At 50.6% G+C, this 23,864-nt stretch overlaps 1 protein-coding gene across 3 annotated transcripts in view; it reads right to left on the bottom strand.

The window, feature by feature from the left end:
- Positions 1 to 23,864, bottom strand: part of Rab11fip5 (RAB11 family interacting protein 5) — a 38,559-nt gene that overhangs the window by 3,823 nt on the left and 10,872 nt on the right. Inside the window, exons 2-4 of one of the 3 annotated variants that reach the window (XM_055617621.1) lie at positions 9,232 to 9,668; positions 8,465 to 9,131; positions 1,974 to 3,986 (exon numbers count right to left, since the gene is read on the bottom strand). In XM_055617621.1, the coding sequence (XP_055473596.1) occupies positions 1,974 to 3,986; positions 8,465 to 9,131; positions 9,232 to 9,668 (3,117 nt within the window). The remainder of the gene's footprint in view (positions 1 to 1,973; positions 3,987 to 8,464; positions 9,132 to 9,231; positions 9,669 to 23,864) is intronic. The other 2 variants (XM_055617622.1, XM_055617623.1) reach the window with 2 other exon arrangements.

Below are 23,864 nucleotides of genomic sequence, written 5' to 3'. Positions count from 1 at the left end.
AAAAAAAAAAAAAAAAAAAAAAAAAAAAAAAAAAAAAAAAAAAAAAAAAAAAAAAAAAAAAAAAAAAAAAAAAAAAAAAAAAAAAAAAAAAAAAAAAAAAAAAAAAAAAAAAAAAAAAAAAAAAAAAAAAAAAAAAAAAAAAAAAAAGATATTCCTGAGGAGGAGGAATATCTTCCTCCCATTAACCTAGTTCCTATTCTGTGTCAAGGCTAAACAAGCTCACCTCCTCCAGGAAACCTAGTGATTCCCTGAGCTAGGAAGATAACCCTCTCCTGGGGCCTTAGCACTAGTGATAGAAGCTGTAAGCAGCAGGTCCATAGCTAACCTAACCTGGGGACCTCATAAAGCCACACTTACCCTACAGGGCCTTCAGACCTTCAGGCAAAGAATAGAAAGCCAAGTCACTTAGTCCCAGCCCTGAACACCCTGACACAGGCTCAGGGCAACCCCAAGAAACGACACTGCTCCTCAGGACAGGGCTGGTGTTTAGTCTCACAAACAGGAAAGTGTATCAAGCCCCCACACAGGGGAACTTCATCTAGAAGTCACTTCACTAGGGCTTCACCCAGCGGTCTACACTGGAGATGTGTGTGTAAGTAGTTCTAAGGCCACCTGTCTGGACAGCCACCCTCAAGGCAGGAGGGTACCTGCCCCTCAGGAAGCAGCTAGAGTGCTAGGCTCTCAGCCTGACACTGACTCATCTGGGAAGTAAGGATAGCTTATGCACCCATCATTTCACAGTGTAAGGTCATGCTCCATATAGACATGAAATGCAACCAATTCTGAAAAGAAACCCTGTAAATTTGAGTATAAATAGAGGTTATACTGCAAGACATGGGACAGATGAGGACACTGTCATCAGGAAATGAGGAAACCATAACCACCAGCTCCTTCTCCCTATTGGGGGTCATAGCCCCACCCACCAATGGGTGTCACAAGCAGGTCTACTGCTGCCCTCACTGAAATCTCCCTGGTTGCCCACCTGGACTGGGCATTTTTTGGTGCTGGTACAAAGTAGATGCTCAGTAATTCTGGGCAATGAGATATATGAGCCAGCAGGTACCTGAGTAGGCTGGGGGCTGCTAGGGCTAGATCCTGAGCAGTCTCTCCATCCCCCACCTCAGCTCCTCTGCTCATGCCCCCTTTGTTCAGGCCCCTAGAGTACTGCTGCCCTTCTGGACTCTGCTGCCCTTGCTGAGTCATGCTTATTGATCATTGATCCTACGTCTCCTGACCTCTGCTCTCATCACCCTCAACACCCACTGGTGAGCTCTCAGCCACTCCATTCTGCCCAAGACCTAATACCATACAGAGCACAGCCACACAGGCACCTACTGTCCATTCAGCTGCCCTAAATGGATGGGAGCCCAGCCCATAAAACTAGTGACAAGGCAAGCCAGTGAAGCCCCGCTGCAGCTGGGGAGCCTTTGTATGGGCTGTGGGTGTGGAAAGCATCTGAGGAAAGCTTCCTTTCCTTTCCTCTGAGCCTTTGTCTTCCTCTTCAGCTTCATCTCTGAAACCTGGACCCTCTCTCTGCCAGCTCTTTGCTTCCTCACCCTGCCTGAACGGGAAACTGCTGTGGGCCCCACTGCTACCTATTAATAGCCCCAAGGTATGAAGAAGTATCACCCCTTGGCGGAACTGCACTCCCCTAACCAAGGCATCTCTGTCCAGCAGCACATCCTCATCTCCTGCCAGAGCTCGTTCCTCAACCACTGTCTTTGTCAGGCGCTGTTTCCCAAACCTCCAGTTTGTAGGGCTACCCTGATGGTGCAAGGTCCCATGTGCAAAGAGCATCAGAGCTGGCTCTACAGAAGCTCTGAGCTTCAAAGCCTTCACCGCTTGCCTCCAAATAAAGGAGCGCCTTCCCATGTGACCCTGGCAAAGATGAAGCTGCATCGTGAAACACTTCTCCTCCTGCATCACTACACCCACCCACTTTCCTCCAGGAAGGGTCCCGGGTGGCTGCTCACCTGCCGCTGGGCTGGGGCTCCTCAGCTGGTCGTGTCTCCAAGGGCAGAAGCACAAGCGGGGAGGCTGGGGTGGCTGCAGCGTGGTCTTCCCCATATGGTGTAGGGGAGCCCCCAGTAGGGGAGAGCTCAAGGGGACCAAGGGATGAGGCTGACTCCTCGGGAGGTGAGGAAGAAGAGGTCAGAGGCCAGGCTATAGGCAGGGGAGGGCACGGAGGGCCTGGCACCCCATGGCGGTGGCTGGCCCAGGGTGGGAGAGGGGGAGGTGGGAAGGCAGGTTCTGGGGGTGTGGGCAACTGATCTGGACCAGAGTAGATAGAGGATTCCCTTGACCCTGGTGGTGATGTGGATGGTAGGCTGGGGGGATCTTGGCTCTCCTTACATAAGAAGGGATTTGAGGCCTCCTCCTTCTCCTCCTTCTCCTCCTTCTCCTCCTTCTCCTCCTCCTCTAAGGCCCACAGATCAGCCTGCTGAGGGGTGACTGAGAGAGGCCCAAACCCCTCTTTGGCTAGTTCCTGGCTCTGGGTTTCAAGGCTCTCACCTGTCTCTGAAGTCCCACAGACCTTCTGACTCAGCAGAGTTGAGCTAGTTGAGCTATGGGTTCTGGGCTTGGGTCCCTCAAGACAGCTGGTGGTCCCAGACCCAGGAGCTCCAGTTTCTCCAACTAGCTCTTCAAGTTCTGGCTCACCTATCAGGATCCCAGATGGTAGGCTGTACAAATCCTCCAACTTTGGATTTACCTCCTTCTCCTTAGACTCTTGGGGACCAGTAACCAATGCACTTGGGGTGGTGTCTTCTATATCTGGCCCCCTGCTACTCAGCCTCCCTGTAACATTCTCTTCTTCCTCTTTGTCCTTGTCCTCTTCTTCCTCCTCCACCTGGGAATTTGAGGGTGTGAAGAGGCGTGGTGGCTTGGGAGGTGGTGGGCCAGGCCATGGCCCCTCATCCAAACCCTGCTCAGGCTTTGGCTCCGGCTGCAATACAGGGATCCCCCCGCTCCCCATGGGGTGCACAGTGTCTGGTGATTCAGGCTGCACCTGGGGAGAAAGCACCTTATCCGATTCTCCCTGCAGGACAGATGAAGGGACCTCTGCTGTAGGAGAAATGGTGATCACATCCCAAGGCCAGGAATCCTCTACTGTGTTCAGTTCCTGAAAAAGTTGGCTTCCATCTTGGGGCACCTCCTCATCCTGGACCCCAGGGGTGTCATCTGAACCAGGAAGTCTCTCCCACACACTGAGCACTTCTGGGGAGCTGAACAGAGACGCCCCACTATCTGCTGGACTCTGCCCGGCTCCCCGTTCCAAGGCAGGAAGCTCCCGGTCTGGTGTTGAGGCTGAAGCTTGCAGGTGCAGCTGAGCTGCTCTGGAAGATGGGTCAGTCCTGGAAGCCCCCTGAAGGGGTTCTGTGTCAGACATGCTTGAACGTGGCTGGTCCAACCCTGTGTCCACAGGAGCCTTGGACTCCAGCCACGTGCTGCTTCCACCTCTTCCTCCCCCAGCTCCTCTCTGGGGCTCTGTTGCTCTCGCTGCCATGGTCCCAGGGCCTGGGTCTTGCAGTCCCTCCTCCTCCAGCCCCATTCCTGCAGGGGCCAGGATCTCACTCCTGGCCTCTGGCTGCAGCCTGCCAGCAGCAAAGATGTTGAAGGTGTCGTCCCACTCAGGCAGGGCTTTCCCAGGGGAGGCCAGGGGGGCCAGGCTGGCCCTCGAGGCACTGGGGAGAGAGGGAGCAGGTGAAGGAGAATTTAGTGCTATGTTGGCTTTGAGCTCCTCGAAGAAAGGATTGTTCTGCAAGGAGGTGAGGAACGGGTTGGTGACCCCCAAGAATCCAGATGGGGTGGCTTCAGGGACAATGGTGGCAGCAGCGGCAGTGGCAGCAGCGGGGGAGGCGGCTGCAAAAAGGTTAGTGCTTAGCATGGGAGCAGCAGCGGGAGCAGGAGTAGGGGGGGCCAGAGCCCGGGGGGAGCAGGGGTGAGGAGCAGCTGGGTCAGATTCTACCTGAGGAGACACGTCCAGGCTGTGGAGAAGACAAAACCATGAGCCTCCTGGTTAATGCTGACACTGGAAAGATCCCTGCCAAGTACCATCCCTACCCCCACCTGCAGGCCAGGTGCCACACCACCACATGGGCCATATGCAGCCACATGACCAAGGGGACCCAATATTATGAGGTGCCAAAGGGAAGGATGCTGGGAGAGCTCATGGACAAAGACAGCAGGAAGAGGACCAAACAGGAAATCTGGGGTTGCAAGTGAAATGGACTATGTTTTCCTGAGCTCTTGCAAGAAGAGGTAAGTATGGAGCTGTCATCGGGCAGGACAAGGTGTCTAATAGAGCTCGCCACATGGGGAGGGGCAGAATAACTGGCTAAGGAATTACCTCCTGCTGCCACCCTCATCTTACCCCTTTTATGGGCCAGCTTTCAAAGATGAGATAAAGTGATGCACACTAAAATCAGCCTTCATTTCCCAGGGCACAGACAGAACCCAGAACACAATAAAAGAGAAAAGCGAACCAAACATTCTAGTGTGGGCAGGCTGCCAGTGACCTGTGGCTGACCTTGCAGTCAGCCTGCCATCCAGCAGGGTCCCTCCTCACAAGCAGCTCCTAGGCCCCCTTACTTCACCCCTCCTACCTAAATGACAGCATCCAGGGAACCTCCTCCTATCCATCTTTCCCTGTCAACCAGGAACTTCATAGAAAGTACTGGTGGTAAACTGAGGCAGCTGAAGCCAGGCTCTGCTAGCCAGTCATAAAGGAAGGTGGGTTGTAGCAGGAGAGCAGGAGCTCTTCCAGAAACTCAAGGCCTAGACTAGACAGGTTGTACACGGGGACTGAGAGGTGAGGCCAGGAAAGAGCCCAGGTCAGCCAGAGGCCAAAGAGGCTCCAAAAACAAGCGTGGAGAAGGAGGTCAGCCTCCTTAGCAGGACACAGCTAGATTCACACAAGGAATCAGCTTTCAAAGCTGAACACAGTAGAAACAGGAGGACCAGAAGTACAATGTCATCCTCATCTACAGAGCCAGCGGGCTGGGGCTGTAATTCAGTTGGCTGCATGTTTGCCCAACATGCAAAAAGCTCTGGGTTGCATTCCCAACACTGCGCTACCCCAGGAGTTAAAGGGATGAGAAGCCACACACCAACCACCACTTGAGTCACAGCCTGGCTTGGAGCATCCACAGCATCCAAGCACCCAGGAACAGAGCTGGGCCACTCTGAACTCTAGATGACACAGCCTCTCTCTAGGCCTCTCAGGATGACGAGCCCTTGTGGCCCCATTAGCACTGCACCGCAGCAAGCTCAGCCCTACGTGGCCCCCGCCTCCCCTCACACATACACTCACCCTCAGGCTTGCAGCAATCAGCTGCCAGTCAGACTTCAGGGAAGCAGACGAGGCACCCAGGCTCTGTTAGCAGCCTCCTCCCACCACAGTTCCCCAGAGATGCACACAAACTGGTTGGTATGGAATCAGCAAAGGGCTCTCTCTTGAGGCTGGGGTTCTAGGCAGCAGGCCCAGCAGGTTTTCCAGAGCCAGCAGGGCTTGCTGACACCTGCCTGTTTTCGCTTTCAGAACCCCTCCATCTTCACTCTTCCTAATCCATACAAAGCACACACCCTTTTGGTTGTGAGCCTGGACTTTAACAGCTGAGCCAACCCTCCAGCAACCAAGCACATATTCTGAAGGTCATCGGTGGAACACTCCTGCCCTACCAGCACACATGGCACAGGGCAGCAGAAGCCCATTCTTCTGTGTGGTCTTCTGTGCAGACTGTGCCCTGAGAACACCATGACACCCTGGACCCTACCGAGCCAGCCTAGCACATCCTCCCCATACCTCCCCCGGGGAGTAGGGTACAACATATGCTGATTTATCTCTCTCAGGGCCAAATTCTGGGAAGAGAAGTCCAAGCAACTCTGTCTCTTCAATCCATGGAAATAAACCTCCAGGGCCTACAGGAAATTTAGGACAAGTGGTTGAAGCTGCCACTTGATGTGTGCATTGCTAATCCACTGCAATGCATCTCCTCTTTAAAGGTTTTTGAATAGTGTCTCTCTGTGGAGTCCAGGCTGATCTCAAACTCACAACAATCTTTCTGCCAGGACCTCCTGAGTGCTGGGATTACAGACATCTGCCACCATTCCCAGCTGCCCTTCTCCTCCTTAAAAGCCACACCCTGGGGCCATCTCTGTAGAAAGACGTGAATTTCACTACCAGCTGAAGGTTTCACTACTCAGCTTCCTTGGGCTGAGATGAGCTCCGTGGTCCTTACACTAGTCACAGAGGTGACTCTATGAAGGCTACTCATCAGTCCTCAAAGGTCAAGGCCAGCCTTCAAGACACCACCTGTAGACAACATGCCCTTCAGGCAGCCATCCCTCCTGGTATCCCCTAAGATGTGCCCCAATTCCCAGGAAACACAGGTGTGCTTATCCTTGCATCAGGACCCAATGAGGAGACACAGAACAGCCTGCTAAGCTTAGGCAGGGACCCTAGCATCTATCTTCCAAACCAGACTGACGCTGACAGAGTAACTGCTCTGGGAAGACAGCTGCAGGAGGGACAGGAAATATGCTATATATGCTAAAGCTAGCTAAAGGGCACCTGAGATGCCCCACCCTTTCTGCAACCACCAGGTTCTCTACAATACATACTAAAGGCCATTCAATTACACTCCAGGCTCTCTGTTGCACCAGATTTACCCCCCCTCCCGTTAAACGTATTTTCACATTTCTATTTGATCCCTTCCTGTTTTCAAAGGTTGCTGTGGGAGGAAGGAGCAAAAACCAAGGCACCTTGGCACTGGAGTAGCTAACATGCACTTCACTCAAACAGAGGACAGCCGGACCACAGCCAAACGCCAAGAGCTCAGCAGGTCCTGAGGCCCAGATGAAGCTCAGTCCCATTCCAACTCCTCTCAGCCTCACATAAGTAGGGACCAAAGGTAACAGCCACATGTCAAAAGAGGCACACCATGTCAGGAGAACCAGGAGGATGGATCATCTTGCCAGCTACTGAATTCGGCAACACTGCCTCAAGCCTCTCAACAGAACACAAGTGCCACACAGTCACTAGAGGGCGCTGCTGCCCTTATTCAAACCAAAGTTCCTGGCTCTGCACTGGGTTCCCAAGCCCCGAGGCCTGTGGGCTGGCTCTCCAGGTCCCAAGTAGAGATCCTCCGCCTGTTCTGGTTCTAACCTGCAGGTGCTGCCCTGAGCTGCCTCGTTTCTCAGCACTCTCCCTAGGACTCTAAGCAAGCATTCGAACCAATAACTGCTCCTCCGGCCTGCTTTGCCTCCCACTACAGGCACCCAAGGTTGGAGTGCAGCTGCTCAGTCCCTGAGGGTGGCCCCTCTTATGCCACCTGGATGGTTGGCCCAGGGCCTGCTCTGAAACTGCCACCTACAGATGGGCCCGGGGCAGGCAGGCAGGGTACTTAGATACCCTGGCCTGTGATGAGAATCCAAATTCAAATGAGAGCAGGACAGAAATCCCTTCTTTCTTCTGTCTATCACTGCCATGAGTTTTCTGGACTCCGAGAGGCCATTAGGAGTCAGAGAAGCACAAGGGAAACAGAGATGGAAGCACACCAGAAGTAAAACTAGGGGCTGCAAGGTCCCGCCCCTCTGCTGGGAAACAGGCATAGCACCGTCTGTCACAACTGGACCCAGCCTTCTGAACTCGAGAGGGAGACTTGCTGAGGGGAGAAACAACTGGCCTCAAGATACTGGCTGGAATTGCTACCTATGCTGAGCAGCAAGACAGACTTCTGTGGCCTGCCCTAGGAGACTGTCCTTAGGGCCCTGCCAAACAATACAGCAGTTGCTCTGTCTCAGAAAGGAAATGGGGGGGGGGGGGTCAGAGGCTCTGACCAGGACCAGGGAAGAGATCTGGGCACATTGCCAACAGCAGTCACCAGCATTCCCAACAGAGTATGTACCAAGGTCAAGAAACAGTAGGCCTTCGTGGGAGGGCTTCTTTCAAGGGAGTTGCCTGGCCCCATCTCAGGCTAAGAAACAACTATGGGTGAGGAGAAAGGATGCAGCGGCAAGTGTTTAACTCCTGTCCCTCAAGGGGACAAGATCCCAGAAGCAGGTGGGTAGCCAGGGGAAGTCATCGGCTTCAGAGAGGGGACAGGTCTGAAGGTGCCGTTCCCAGTCTCAAGGCTTCATTAACTTGAGGTGAGAAAGCAAGAGATGGTGATCAGGAAACCAAGAGGCCACACAAATGTCCCCTCTCCTCCTTTGCACTACCAACTCAAACATCAAGGCCTGCGCCCATCTTGCCCCACACGACCCTCATGGCACTGTCTCTTGCTACTCACCTGTGTTGGTGGGCACAGTATGAGCCCTGGCTCAGGAAGACAGGATACCCCACTTAACCATGCAAAGCTAGAGCCCAGGCAGCCTGCTCCCTGCCCCTCCCAGCCCCAAGCCCCAGGGGCGAAAACCCGACCTCCTTCACATAGCACCAAAAGCAGTCTTGCTAAGTATGTACCTGGGCTTCTGAGTCGGTTCCTTGGATTCTCTCAGGCCAAACCAGCTACTCTTGGCCTTTTCCTCCCCGGTGGATGAGTGGTGAAGGGAGGCTCCCAGGGAAGGACTCCCTTTCTCCCCAACTGAGCCCCGGCGCCCCGGCTCATTCCGGCTCAGCCCCTGGTGGTGGTAGTGGTGATGGAAGAGCCCCATCCTGGGCTTCCGCTCCTTCTCCCCAACAGCATCAGACGATGCCACCATGGGTGTGGCAACCTGAACTGGCTTTCCCTCTGGAGGCCGGGTCCCCTCTTCCTCTCCAGAGCCACCAGCCTGCCTGCTCAGCTCCTCATGTCCAGGCACTGCCTCTGAGCTGCTGGTGCCTCGGCTGCCCCTGGCCCAAGAGTCATCTGAGGACTGAGGGGGCTCCTCAGAGGACCGAGGTGGGACACTATGTAGGGAGCTTGAGGGTGGAAAAGGGCCTGAGATGGAGCTGCGGTGCCGTAAGGGGGGCTGAGGCTCCTCATTGTACACATGGCTCCCATTGACACAGAGGGAAGAGCGGGAGGTACCATCAAGGTGGCCTTGGAGCTCAAGAAGGGCCCGGGGAGGAGCTGCTCGCAGTTGGCTGGCCTCATCGCTGTACGTCCTCTTGTGGGTGAGTAGCTTGGGAGACTGTGTGGAGTCCCTGCCTGGGAAGGAAACAGCAGAGTGTCAGCACTTGGAAAGAGGAGCCCAGTTTCTCTGCCTTCCTCACCACCTGGGAACAGCCCACCTTCTCCCCTCGCTCACCCCCTTCAGAGGACAACCAGCTGCTGTGACTTGGTGAGCGGGTGAGGAGCTCAGCCCCAGGGCCCTGGTAGGCCAGGCTGCCACTAGCAGAGGACAAGGTGCTGTCGGAGCCCAGTGAGGTATTGGACTGTGTGAGCGAGGACTTGCGTAGCTTGTTGCGAAGAAAGAAACCTTTGGCTTTGCCCATCTTGCCCAGGCTGCCTAGCTCAGGGTCCTCCAGTGCACTGCTTGGAAGAATCGCTGAGGCAGATTCTAGATCGTACTTCTTCTTGCCCTTCACTTTGTCCTTGAGCTTACTGAAGGGGGACCGTGGCTTGTCCTTCATGGATAGGTCGAACATGCTGGCACTCAGGTTGTTTCGTGTGAACTGGATGGTCACCTGGATCTCACCACGCTCCTTTTCCTTCTTGCCCGGCTTGGAGTGCAGCTTGTACCACCTGAGAAAGAAAACAGGACAGAGCTCCAGTCACAGGCACCTCAGAGTCCTCTTCCCAGACCAGCTATAGACACACTGCTACCCCACCAGCTCCTGCCCTGGCACACAAACATGAGGTTTAGAACTACCAGGATAGCTGAGAAATTCACAAGCTTATCTACAATGGAAAAACCACATCCTGGGTTAGAAAAGCTCCTCAGGTGCCACTGAGCAGAGCAGCAGTGACCAGGCCACGGTTCCTCCCACCAAGTGGTTTTCCTAGAGCTCAAAGACCCCACAAAACCTCCTCACCCCCTACCTGTAACTCTGAAGCCAAAAAGGGTGAGGCTGGGCCTATTGAGAAATGCCCTGTTTCTAGGCCCATGGTATAAACAGTCCCATTCATGATGCACATTTTCTCCTCTGGCCAGTCCTAGCAGGTCGTACGCTGAGCCACCAAAAAGAACACACAGAGGCCACACTACAAACTAGTGTTTGTAGGCACAGGCCTCACCCGTGCACTGACTCACCACAAGTCCTTCCAAGATTACTTCTGGGAAGCAGAGGAGCAAACAGGCATGCCTGAAACCTGAAGCAAGAGAGCTGGGGGAAGGATGCCTTCATCCACTCTCCTCCCAACCCCCACCCTGCCAAGGCTGTCATCTCCCTGCTCTACAAACAGGGAGGTGAGGCCTGGACTGAGAACATCAAACAGGCAAGCAAAGGGGCACTCAGGGCCAGGTTCTCATCACTCCCAAGCCCATGTGCCTCAGCTACACCCTCCCTACAGAGTCACACAGACAAGTCCTACTTTGGCCACAATGGTCCCACATGTGAAGAAGGGTGTCTCTGCTTTGTTTGTTTTTTTGTTTTTAGAGACCAGCAGGCTGGACTTGAACTCACTATCTAACTGCAGTTTGCCTTGAACTCCAGACCCAAGTATTAGGATCATGGGTGTGCACCACCACTGTTTGGCTCTGCACCTCAAGAGCACTCAATATCAATATATATTTCCTGGCAACAATTTGCCAGGAAAGAGCAAGTGGGTGGCTTGGTTTTTACCTGTTGAGGTGCAAGCCTGTGTTCACTGAAAAATCTCTCTCAGAAATTCATAAACAACAGCCCAGACTTGAAAGTTGCCAAGGTGCCCTTCAATAGATAAAGGCATAAACACACTGGTACAGACAGTGGAACTGTACGCAATGATAAACAAAAAAAACAGAACTACAGAACCATGAAAAGCCACAGGAAGATTTGTGAAGGAAATCAATTGAGAAGGAAGCCAATTTGATAAGGCCTCACAGATTCCACTGTATGACATTCAAGAAAAGACAGCGCTATCAAGACAACAAAAAGACACCTGTAATCCTACCACTGGGAACACTGAGGCGTGAGGACCACTGAAAGCTTGAGGTTAGTCTAGGCTACACATCTTAAAAAGTCAAAATGAAACAAACAAACAAACAAAATCAGTGCTTGACAGGAGGCAGAGAGAAGGGAACAGGAATGAACAGGCAGAGAATTTTTATGAATAAATGAGTAATTTTTATAGGGATGAGACTACCCAGATGATGCCATCGTGGTAAATAGGTGTCATCTTGTTTGTCAACCCAAAGACTGTGCACTTCAGAGAATGAGCCCTGATGTATAATCAGCCAGGAAGCAGAAGCAGGATTACCATAAATTACAGGGCAGCCTGGACTACACAGGGATTTCTAGGGCAGCTAGGGGTTTCACTGAGAAGCCCTGTCTCAAAACTAAGCAAAAAAACCTCTGATACCTTAATTTTGGCCTCTCAGCCTTAACAAACGTGCTACACTGTTGCCAGATGTTAGCAACAAGAAACTGGTGTTGGCAAAGGGGTGTGTGGAGCATTAGATGAAATTCAAACTTTAATTCACTTACTCTAAATCAAACACTAAAACTGCTTTTTTAAAAAGCAAAACGATAGGGCTAGGGAGATAGTTCAGCTGTTAAGAGCATGCACGGATTTTACAGTGCATCCACATCAACAGGCTCCCAAACACCTGCAATTCCAGCGATAAGTGAGGCCCTCTTCTGGTCTACACAAGCACTGCATGCACACACACACACACACACACACACACACACACACACACACACACATACACGCACACAGGCTTAGTAGATTCCATGGCAGACTTTGTGATGTTATTTTACCCACTATAAATAGCTTCAAGGGAAGAGCTGCTTTAGCTCACAGCGTCAGAGGCTTCGGCTTCAGTTCATGGTCCACACCTCCCTCGACTCTGAGTCCCTGCTGAGGCTGCAGGAGCACACGGTGGATGCTGCCCACCAGGAACAGGCGTGGCCGGCGGCATCTCCTCTGGGACACAGCATGATGGCTGGGACCACTCACATCAGGGACAGCGTCCCTGGCTTTAGGAGTCCTCTGACGAAGGTCCTCACAGACTTGCCCAGAAGGCTTCACTAATACCCCAGATCCTTCCGGGTCTAATAGGCTGTGGAGTACCCTGGTGGAACGTGTGGAAACAGCAGATCGGGATCAGGTTCACTGGCGACACTAAGACTGCAGAGGTTCTCAGAAACAGGACGTTAATTTCCTCTCAAAGCATCACCCACTGGGACTGGAGACGCCGTTCTGTTGGTAAGGTGTCTGCGACATGAGCATGAGGACCCCAGTTTGGGTCCCCAGCACCCACATACAAATCTGGGTGTGAGGTTGTGTGTCTGCAGCCCCAGTGCTGGGGGAGAGCAGGATCCTGGGGCTTGTTGGTCAGCGCCTGTAGCTAGTCCATGAGCTCCTGCTTCAAAGGGAGACTCTGTGTGGGAGAATGAGCATTGAAGACAGCAGAAGTTGACCTCTGACCTCCACAAACCCCCCCCGCACACACAGCAGTGTATTCACACACATTCATGCACTTGCCTGCAGCTTGCTTGTTTAACGATTGCAAGGAAGGAAAGGCACCTTTACGAAGTGGCTGGGTACATCCTTTAACTGAGTGCCAGCTTTTTACACTCAGGGCTGTGCCCTCCATAGAGGGAAATGAATGTGCAGGTTGGGAAAATGTTTGCAACAAGAAAGGTCTGTGAACGTGTAAAAAAACCAAAACTTACTTCAACATCAAACCCGAAATGACTCCAGGGTGTAACTGCCTCCGGCACCTTTGCTGCAGCCTCAAGCCTCGCCACCCAGCAGGTGTGCTTCGGACAGTTACACCTTCACACCACACCACACCACACCAGCAAACGCTGCCCGGCACCTCAGCTCCGACTCCAGACTGTTGTGAGAATCACCACGCTTAACTGCACGCCAAGGCTTCTGTCTTTGGAGAATCAGGGTAGTCAGAAGCACAAAGACCTCACATTTCCCGCCTTCGCTCCTCGGCATGTGAGTGGCACAGCGCAGTCTCTGGGTTGCATTAGACGCTGATTTAAAAACTGCTGTCTGAGAGCTGGGAGGCTGGCACGGTTAGTAAGGTGCTTTCCACACAGAAAAGAGCGTGGGACTGCGTTTGGGCCTGAGCACCCTTGTGAAAAGCAGCCGGGTCAGCGGCATGTAAGCATGAACCTGGCACCAGCGAGCAGAGTCAGCAGATCCCTGAGGCTCGCTGACCAACCAGAGTAGCCATCACTAAGATCAGAGAGACTGCCAGAAAGAGGTGGATGGCTCCTACGCCGTGACACTGTGTGGTCCTCTGGCCTCTACACACACACACACACACACACACACGAAAAATTCCTAGAGTTGAAACATTAAATTTATGAAAAAGAATATGCTCAGCATGCAATCATCTATGCATGAACAAAAGCTTAAAAACAAAAAGTACAAAATCATTAAATGGATTTTGGTGGAATGAGAACACTTTTTAGGAATCTTTTAAATGGCCCTAACCATACTCTTCCTATTTTGCAGTGAACATTCATGTGCTATGGTGATCTCAGCATTGCTTATTAAATCAGAGTATATGTCAGCTCTGAAAACTATTGAAGATATTCCACATTCTGCAATACCAGTTGTCCAGCCAAGACTTATTATTGGTAATGTAAGTTTTTGTTCTTTAGAAAGAGTTTCACTATAAAGCTTTATCTGACCTGGAACTCATTATGTAGACCTAGGCTGGCCTAGAACTCTGCAGACCAGGCTGGACTGGACCTTGCAGCAATCTTTCTGCCTCTGTCTTCTGAGTGGTGGGATCACAGGAGTGCATGCTCTACCCCACTGAAATTTAATTCTTTATGTAAAAATAAATTCCTTCATCTCATAAGTATACAAATTTGTTTTAGAATATTTTGGGGAGGGGAACAGGGTTTCTCTGTGTAGCCTTGGCTGTCCTGGAACTCACTCTGCAGACCAAGCTGGCCTCAAACTCACAGAGATCTGCCTCCCTCTGCCTCCCCAGTGCTGTAATTAAAGGTGTGTGCCACCATGCCCGGCTTAAATTTATCTTTTAAATTAACATATTAAATTATGTATAGAAATACATATGGGGTGGGGGGTAGTACTTTGGCTGCGCGTATGTCTGTGTATCAGACATGTGCAGGTGCTTTCAAGACTAGAAGAAAGCACTGGAATTCCTGGAATTGGAGTTAGGCAGTTATGAATCATCATTTGGGTGCTGGGTGTGCCTTCGGGAAGAGCAGCAAGTGCTCTTAAGCACTGGGCCATTTCTCCAGGCCCTCTCATGCTTCCCTCTTCTTAGACTTATCCTATGGGGTTGGGTGGGAAACGCTCACTTCAGCAGCACATATGCTAAAACTGGAACTTTACAGAGATGATCGTGACTCCTGCACAAGGATAACACGCAATTCGTGAAGCATCCTATCAGGAAGGCAGAGTAAAAGGGGGAAAGTCAGTACAGAGTAACATCAAATGGCCATGCTGTACGGTTGAAAATTACTTTTCTACTATTGGCCTTTCAGATGGTTTCAGGTCTGTCCTTAAAACATTAAATTTATATATTAATTTCATGTATGTGTCCATGTGGGGATAAGGGATGCTTGGGGGAAGGGAGAGGGATTTGCTTATGTGCCACAAAGCGAATGTGAGGTCAGAACTTTCGAAGTCTGTTCTGTGTGGGGCTTAGTGTATCAGGTGGTCAGGCGTGGAGTAACTGCCTTTACCTGCTGAGCCACCCCACAGGTCTTCTAATGGGACTTTTCATTTTAAATGTCCATGAGCCAAAAAGAAGGCTCACTGTTTAAGAGTGCTTATTAGACAAGCACTTGGACCTGGGTTTGAATTCCTAGAACTCGTGTAAAAAGACAAGTGTGGACTGCGTGCCAGCACTGTCAAAGGCAGACATGGGGGACTCCTGGAGCTTGCTGGCCACCAAGTTCAATTCCCAGCACCCACATGGCAGATCACAACCAACTTTTTACCTCTGTCCCAGGGGATCCAATGCCTTCTTCTGACCACTGAGGATCCTAGGCACATACACACGATACAAGCAAAACACTTGTATACATAAAATAATAATATATATATCTAAAACAATTTTAGTAAGTTAAGTAATAGTTATTTTTAAAAGAAAAGTATTTTTAATACATTAACTAAGGCAGGAATGGTGGCAGTTAACAGTGCTCAGAAGGTTGAGACAGGAGGACTGGTCCAAGTTCAAGGCCAGCCTGAACTACATTTAAAAAAAAAAAAAAAAGTCATCTTCTCTCAAAAAACAACAACAACAACAACAAAAGTTATGTTATTTTATAAAGAAACTGAGCTTGACAGTACATACTTATAATGTCAGCACTCAGGAGGCAGAGTCAGAGGGATTCCTGCAAATTCAAGCCCAGCCTGGGCTATTTGTGAGTTCCCAGTCAATGAAGGGTACAGAGTAAAAAAAAAAAAAAAAAAAAAAAAAATCTGTCTCAGAAAATAAGAGAAAGAGAAGAGAAGGAAGGGGAAAGAAAGGGACAAGGAGAGGGGAAAAAGAGAACAGAAACTATGAAAGAAACAATAAAAGAAAGTTTTCTTAAACAGAAACCACACAAAAGGCCCCAAAGTAGGCATCGCCCCTCCATGAACAAAAGACAATGCCACACCCACAGGTGTTGCTCTGAGACTTCCAAACAACAAGCACATAAAGAAAACCCTACAGGCTTCCAAAGGGGAAGCTGGTTCACAATTCATGAATGATAGCTGGACCCTGTCCTCATTATCAAAGCCACACACAGGGCAATGGATATCTCCCAGGATCTGAGGGAAACGCTTCTCTCTAGTGTAGAGGTCAAGCAAGGATGAAGGCAGGAGAAAGATAGGTCAAGGCGTTAGCGTTGCTGCCGACAGGCTCAGAGCCCACGATCCACACACAGTGAGGCAACCAGTCCTTGCTGGGGAACCCTTTCCCTCACAACACTGGTAATTTGGGTGTCCTGGCAGGCACAGGGGACTGGGTATGGGATTGGCCCTTTTTATAAAAATCCTCTGTGTAGTTAAGACATGGCAGGTGCACAAGTACAGTCCTAGCTCTTAGGAGGCTATGGCAGGATGACAACGAGCTCAAGGCCAGCCTGGGTTAAATAGTGATATCCTGTCTCAAAGGGGGTGAGGGCAGTAAGGTTTCTCATCCAAATATACAGAATTAGGTCACCACAAGAGGAAGTGGGCTGCATATGGTGGCCATGGGCTTGTTTTATTGTTGAAAAAGGGTACTGTCATTTGAAAAAGGGTCTTGTTATATAGTATAGGTTGGTCTCTAAATTAGGATCCTCTAGCCTCAGCTTTCTAAGTACTGAGATTAAGGTATGTCTCACAGTATCTGGCTTCTCAGCCTTCAGGGCTTTAAAGACCAAGGCCCTAGCCGCTTTCCCCAAATCCAGATAAGGCATCACCTGGAGCAGAGAGATGCAAGAGAGAGAAAAAAAGAGGGAAGATTATGGACTCGACTCCAAGCCGACCCAGACCCTGATAAGATGATAGGTGGGCCATGGACATCCTAGGCGCTTGGCCTGAAGGTCATATGCAGCAGGAGAGATTTCCGGGGTAAGAGGCTGCAGGGAACTGTCTTATCCTCTGTGGCTATTTTTGTACTGCCTGAATTTTTTATAAGGAGCATCTTTCACCACTGTAATAGAAAGGAGAAATACCAGGCCTGAGCTCCTGTCTTACTCTTCAGCTTCTGGGACCACCAAAAGGGTCAGCTGTCAGGACTTCCCCAAGTAAAGGCAGGACTGTCAGCAGCATAGGTTGAGGCTTGACCCGTCACTGCCCCATCTGATACTTCTCCCAGAAAATTTAAGTCTCTCTCTGGAAGCCAGGAAGGAAGGAGGGCTTTGCTCAGTGTGATGGTTAATTTTAACCATTGATCTGAATGATGGAAAGTTACCCAGTAAGCAAGAACATCTACATGGGTTCATCTATTAGGGTCACTGGGAAAACACACTTTAACTGAGGGCACTGTCCCACAGGCTGGGCCCTAGACTGAACAAAAAGGGACAGGGGAGCTAAGCACACAATTGTTACTGTCTGCTTCCTGACCACAGGTACAATGGGACCAGCTGCCTCAGGTTCTTGCCAGGATGACTTCAGCACTACCATGGTCCTGGACGGTACCTCCAAACTGTGACCTAAAACAGACCCTTCCTCCGTTAAGCTGCTTCTGAGGGTATTTTATCACAGCAAAGGGGAAAGTAAGCAGTTAAGACACTCAGCACTTCTCAGGTTCTCTTGTCCAGAGAAGACTGAGGCTGCAAACGCCTTGGGACACAGAACAGGTCGCTCCTTTTCTCACCCAGCACCTGTCTCGTGCCAGTCCAGGTGCCTTGAGCACCCTGAGGACTGGGCCAGAGCTTAACCTTCCTTCAGAAAGGTGACCCTACTCTTGCTGAGATGGCAAGGACCCTCACCAGAATTCTTGCTTCCTCATTCCTGTACTAGACAAGCCCTCAAATACAGCCCACCTGGACCTGCCAGGCACCAAGTTACTGGGTACCTAGGGGAAAGGCAGCCCAGACAATGCCTAGTGGGCTGATACAGCTGACATGCCACAGAACCGAGAGCAGAATCTGCCCGCAGCCTGAGGCTCCCCACTGCTCTGTGACAAGGTGCTGCAAACAGCTCTCTCCTAACAATGTTCACCCCTCCCCCATGCCCAGGACCAGACAAGAGAGGGTAGGACCTGACTTTGGAAGCTCTCAAGTACCCTCCTCCCTCTGCCCCTCCCAGGCCCAAATGATTGGGTTTATCACAGCCCTGGGAACGCCAAGGCCCATGCTGATGCCTGGCCCATTCAGGGTTGAGACCCAGCCAAAATCCATCAGGATCTGACCAAAGCCTCAACAAAGCCTGGACCATGGGGTACAAAGCCAGAGCTCTACAGCCAAGGCCCCAACCTTCTGGGCATCATCAATGTAAGATAATTTTATCTGTTAATCTCTCCCTCTAGAGACAACAGGACTACCTAAGACTTACTGAACTATGAAGTCTGGACTGGAAATGTAGATAAGACAGACATAATGATGGGGCACCTCATATGTACACTCAGCTCTGGGCGAGAACAGGACGGACGGGTCCTGCCTTATCTCCATCAAATGTGCCAAGTCAGAGACCAAATTTTCCTCCACATGGTTTTATCCTCAAAGACACTCAGGTGGAATCAGAAGAATGCTTTGTTGCCCTGGGCCCAGCCAAGTCAGGACATGCTTTTCTATGCCTTGTTTGTTTGTTTGTTCATTTGTTTGACAAGGGATATTGCCCAGACTGCCCTCAAATTCTTAGTTCCCCTGCCTTGGCCTGTCTGATGCTGGGAACGCAGCTGTGCGCCATCACTGCCAACAGGACACGCTATTTTTGTTGCTGTTGTTTGGTTTGGGATACAGTTACTTAGATGTGGGCCCCATACATTCTAAGTGTTTTACCCCGAGCTACACTAAACCTCAGCCTTTATTTATTTTTAATGTTTTATGATTTTCTGCCGATTTTCTGCCGAAGCCAGAGGAGAACATCAGCTCCTGTAACTGCTGTTACGGATGGTTGAGAACGGCCTTGTGTGTGCTGGGAAGTGAACCAGGTTCTTCTAGAAGAGCAGGCAGGGCTCTAAACCACTGAGCCATTCTCCAATCCCCTAATTATTTTTGAAACAAGTTTTAACTAAGTTGACCTGGTTGACTTTGAACTTGCACTATAACCCGGGCTGACCTTGAACTCTGATCCATCTTCCTAAGTAGACCTGTGCTACCTGGCCTAGCCAAAACCTACTTCTTAGGAGATGACCGGCCCTAGGTGTGCCCACCCCTCTGCAGAAGGAGCCAACCTGCCAGAGACAGCACAGCTGGGGAAGGAACCAGCCTCACAAAGCACTTCCTATAAACCGAGTATGCTATGATGGATTCTGCCTCTTTTCCCCAAAACCACTTCTGAATTGCCACAGGAAAAACTGTGTCCCCCACTCAACGTATGCCCTCCTAACACATATCTGTTCCTCACAGCACAGGCTCCTCAGTCCCTGTAGCTTGTCATTACTCATGTATCTGTACCCAAAAATGCTATACACGATGCACTTCCCAACAGACAAGTTAGTACCTTTCATACTGCAAAAGAGCCCCTGACTCTGGACTCAATCTTGGGCTAGCTCAGTCAATAAAGCACTTGCCATACAAGTATAAGGACATGAATTCAAATCCCCACAACCCATATACAAATGGGCATGCTGGCACACATCCACAACCCCAGTTCCCCTACAAGGAGATGAAAGCCAAACACAGGAGAATCTCTAGAAGCCCGTGGACCGTCTAGCCTGGCTGATGTAGTGGCTTGGCTCAATCAAGATGGAAGGTAAGAACCGATACCTGACGGTGTCCTCTGACCTCCACAAATCATACACATACCCTGGATGCCTCAGATATTTCCCAAGAGGCTCCATTTCTGCCCATTTCCCAGTGGTGATCAGGCTACTGCTGCCTGGAGCCACACTGTGTAAGAGGATACAGACAAGCAAGCCAGACCAGACCAGCATTAACCTTAGGGGGAGCTTGCTACAGACTGGGCCCTGCATGGCTTTTATTGCCCAGTCATGGAGCTGCTACTTCCACTGAACTGAGAAATGGATTTGCCCACGGTCACACAATTAGTAAGTGGAGTCAATCTGAACATGAAGCTGCCTGGCTCCAAGCCCATGTCCTTCAGCTTTGAAGTTCAGTATCTCTTTGGGGGTACCCTCTGAGGAAGAAGATAGAGAAAGCCAAGCGTATTTCATAGATCCCTGAATAGGACTTGGGGTAAAGCAAATGCACCTGGCCTGCAGCTGCAGCTCCCCACAAGCCTGAGCCTGTCAGGGTTCTTCTGCCACTTACACAGGTGCCTGTGGCCACTGCCACATTATCTCTCCAAATATTGGGGCTCCCATGTTACACTGTGTGGTAAAGTGGAAGTGAAGGCTGGGAAGCCCAATGGTACAAGCCTACCTAGGGCCGTAGTCTGGTTACTGAGCACTGATGACCCTCCCACCCCCATCCTGCAGTTCTCTGCCCCTGGGGTCATAGGGAAGAGTCTGAGGACTGAGTCCCAAGACTACATGTGACCACTGGACTTTGTCAAGGAGATGAGCTCGGGGAGATGCTCAGCTGACAGGGTTCTTGCAAAGCTTCCCCCCAGGCTAGGCCTGGCCTCCACGGCTCTGTGCAAGCAGGCTGTTCTCCACAGTTTGTTTCTGTTTTGTTTTGGTTTGTTTTGAGACAAAGTATCATGTCCCAGTGCTGGCTTCCAATTTGATAGGTAGTCGAGGATGACCTTGAACTGCCAGGACTGCATGAGTGGGCTACTCTTGGCTTTTTGCAGCCTGGGGATGGACCCAGGGCGTCACATATGCTATGTAGGCACTCTTACCAACTGAGCTGCTTCAGCAAGGTTTAAAGGAGCCACAGTTGGGTGACCTGTCAGGGGTCCAAGTCCTGGGTTCATGTGACCTCTGTGAAAAGGCCTGGTTCTGATACCCAACCACTGAGAGAAGATGCCTGGCAGACCTAGGAAGTACCCAGGATCAGCAAAGGAAGAGGCTGGGTGCTGGCCTCTGGCCTAGCACTTGGCCCTGAAAAGCCACTGATCTCCTCACCACTCCACTACCAAACACAGCCCCTCACTATACTAATCACACAGCATACTGACCTGCCCTGACCCCTTCACAGCCTGTGAGATCAGGGTGGGAAGTAAAACCTGAGTGATAAAAACATGGTGGGACAAAGTATGAGATCTTAACCACCCAGCCATCATCTCTCTAGCCCCTCTAGCTGAGACATCCAAATATATTCATTTGTGACAGTAACAGCATGGTGGCAAGACACAGAAGTTTGTCACACACAGAGGTTCCATATTGATGGACAGCTGTCAAAAGCACAGCCACCACTGCTCTAGTGATCCACATGACAAAGCGCACAGAACCAGGTGACTGGATTCAGCACAGGACAGCAGCCTGTCTTTTCCCATGTTGACTACTGCTGGCATGTAGGCTTTATAGCCTGTCTATTTAGAGAACTGACTCTGAGAAGAGGTCCATGGGCTTCAGAGGCCAGATGGGCCCACAGCACAGGGAAGACTGAGAATGCCCAGGAATGGAGCGTAGCAGAGGGCCAGACCTCCCCTTCCTGCACCTGCCAGGCTGAGAGTTTCCAGCAGAAGGCAGAAGGCAGGCACCTTTGCCAGCTCCCACCCAGGAGCATACAGACCTGGCGATCAGCAAAGAGCCCTCAGCTTCCCCAGCCTCACACCTGGCCATCGATCAGCCTGGTCTTTGAACACCCTGAAAGCTATTGAAGGTGATGGGGGGTAGGGGAACACGACCAGGCAGGGGCCTGCCTCCTAGGGAACAGCAGCAATTGATCATGTAACCAATATCACACTTTCTGCTTCCTAGTCCTGGTCAGCAGTTAAAGGTACTAGCTCTGCCAAACATGGTGTTGCATACCTTTGACGCCAGCGCTTACACAGAGGCAGGTGGACTTCTGTGAGTTGGAGGTCTAGTCTACGTAGCCAGCCCAAGACAGCCAGAGCTAAGGAGAGAGACTGTCTCAAAAGTAAAACAGAAAGGAGATGGAATAGATTCTAGACACTCCCTCCATTCTGTCTCCTATACCCTAGATGCACAAAACAGTGTCCAGCTGCTTTGCAGCCTTAGAAGGCACTAGAATATCTGAGCAGTAGGCTGACTGAAGGGGGAAGTCCATCTTTGCAGCTTTGGGGAGGTCATTACCCACGCTAGGATGGGACTTTGAGGGGATGCAAGTGCCCTGGGTTCACCCACACCCCTTTACATAACCCCTCAATGTGCTCATACCATGCTCCTGTAAGCCTAATGACCCACTGGATCTCCAAGCTGCACCGGGTAGAACATTTGCTGGGCTGATGATCGGGTGGGACTGAGGTGTCCACAGGTGAACACAAGGCTCAGGAATTGGTGTGTGGGGGGGAGCATCTTTAGGAGTTGGAGTTAGTCATGAAATAAGAGAATCTCTACAAGAGTCTAAGGTAACCCCATCACAGATGCCCAGTGAGAAAAAAAGGAGAGTGAATGAGTCAGAACACCCAAACATTCCAGAATATTCTACAGCTATCTAGACTCAGGTGCTGTGTGAAAACACAGGCATGGTGCCATCCTCACACATCAGCACCCCTGTGTCAATGGCCCCCCAAGCCAAAAACCTCCTCATGGCTATTGGCTATCTGCATGTTCTCCTAGCTTTCCCAGTTCTCTCTGTTCCATACATAATCCAGTAGAGGAACTAGAACTCCTGTGGCCCCGGAAATAGATCCCTCATGTTCCCATTCATTATAATTCTCCAGACACTAGACACCTTGGCATGAGTCCTCCCTGCCTGGGTGCGTGCTTCCTACGTGAATTCAGAGGCAGCGGGTTCTCCACCCTTGGCTCTGCTCAACTGTTAGGAAACTTCCTCTGTGTGACTTTTCCTGGAGATGTGAACAGCCATCTGTTCACTGCAAGCTGGCACACATGCCAGCGCCGTTCCTCCCAGAGGCACAGGGGTCCTGCCAGAAATGCCCTATAGAGCCAGGCCTCCCCTCAAATATTCCAAGGACAAGAACAGAGCGTCCTGTGGAACTCACACCCTGGAGCGGCAAAGAGAGGAAGATGGAGGTCATCACCGAAAAGCACAGATGAAATGTGCGCTTCATCTGTGAAAGGGATGGCCAGGGGACCTGGGAGAGGTCACACGATGGGCTACTTATAGCGGGCCTGAAGGACGGGCAGGGAAAGGGGAAGGTAGAAGATATTCTGGATGGAAAGAACAGAAAGCGCAGGCACTGGGCTGGGCTGCAAATAGACTTGGGGCAGACAGGAGACATCCTCTACCATACAAGAGAACTAGGACTTTCTTTTCTTGTTTTTAACCTTTTTGAAAGATATTATTATTTATGTGTATGTGCATGCATCTGTGTATGAATTTGTGCACATGAACACAGGTACCCATGGAGTCTGGAAGAGGGTATTAGCTCTCCTGACACTGGAATTATAGGTGGTTGTGAGACACTGGACATGAGTACTTGGGACTAAACTCAGGTCCTCTGGAAAAGCAATATGCACTTTTTTTTCTTTTTTAATTTTTTATATTAATTACAGTTTATTTACTTTGTATCCCAGCTGTAGACCCCTCCCTCAGCAATATGCACTGTTAATCACTGAGCCATTTCTCCAGTCCCTGCTATTTGGTTTCTGAAATAGGGTCTCACTGTGTAGCCCAAGCTGGCCGGGAACTTTCAGCAGTCCTCCTCCCTCAGCCTCTCAAAGTGCTAGGATTACAGATGTGAGCCACCATGACTGAAGACCTGTCCTGCAATGTATTATAGGGTGTGGCTCAAGGACAGAACTGATGTACACTGGTGTAGGGAGAGAGAAGATCCCATGGAAGGGCAGCATAGTGAGAAGAGACAGGGAAGCCAGCATGGAGCCAGTACATCCACGGTAGATCCCAGGCCAGGCTGGTCCCCAAACTCCTCATTAACAACAATTTCTGATCGTGTTAATAAACAAACACTTTATTTTTTTTTTTTAAGTAGCAGCAGCTAACAGCCTAAAACAGAAATTTAAAGACATAATACTGGGCCAGAGAGATAGCTCATAAAAGCACTTGCCACTAAGCCAGGTGACCTGAGTTCGACCCAAGGGACCTACATGGTGGAAAGAGAAAACTTATTCCAGAAAGTTGTCTTCTGGACCTCCATATGTGCCTTATACACCTAGATAGATAGATAGATAGATAGATAGATAGATAGATAGATAGATAG

The sequence above is a fragment of the Psammomys obesus genome, unplaced genomic scaffold, assembly GCF_907164565.1.
Source record: "Psammomys obesus unplaced genomic scaffold, mPsaObe1.curated_primary_1811, whole genome shotgun sequence".
Classification (NCBI taxonomy): domain Eukaryota; kingdom Metazoa; phylum Chordata; class Mammalia; order Rodentia; family Muridae; genus Psammomys; species Psammomys obesus.
The sequence above is the reverse complement of the archived record's forward strand: the minus strand, read 5'-3'. Positions and strand labels throughout refer to the sequence as shown.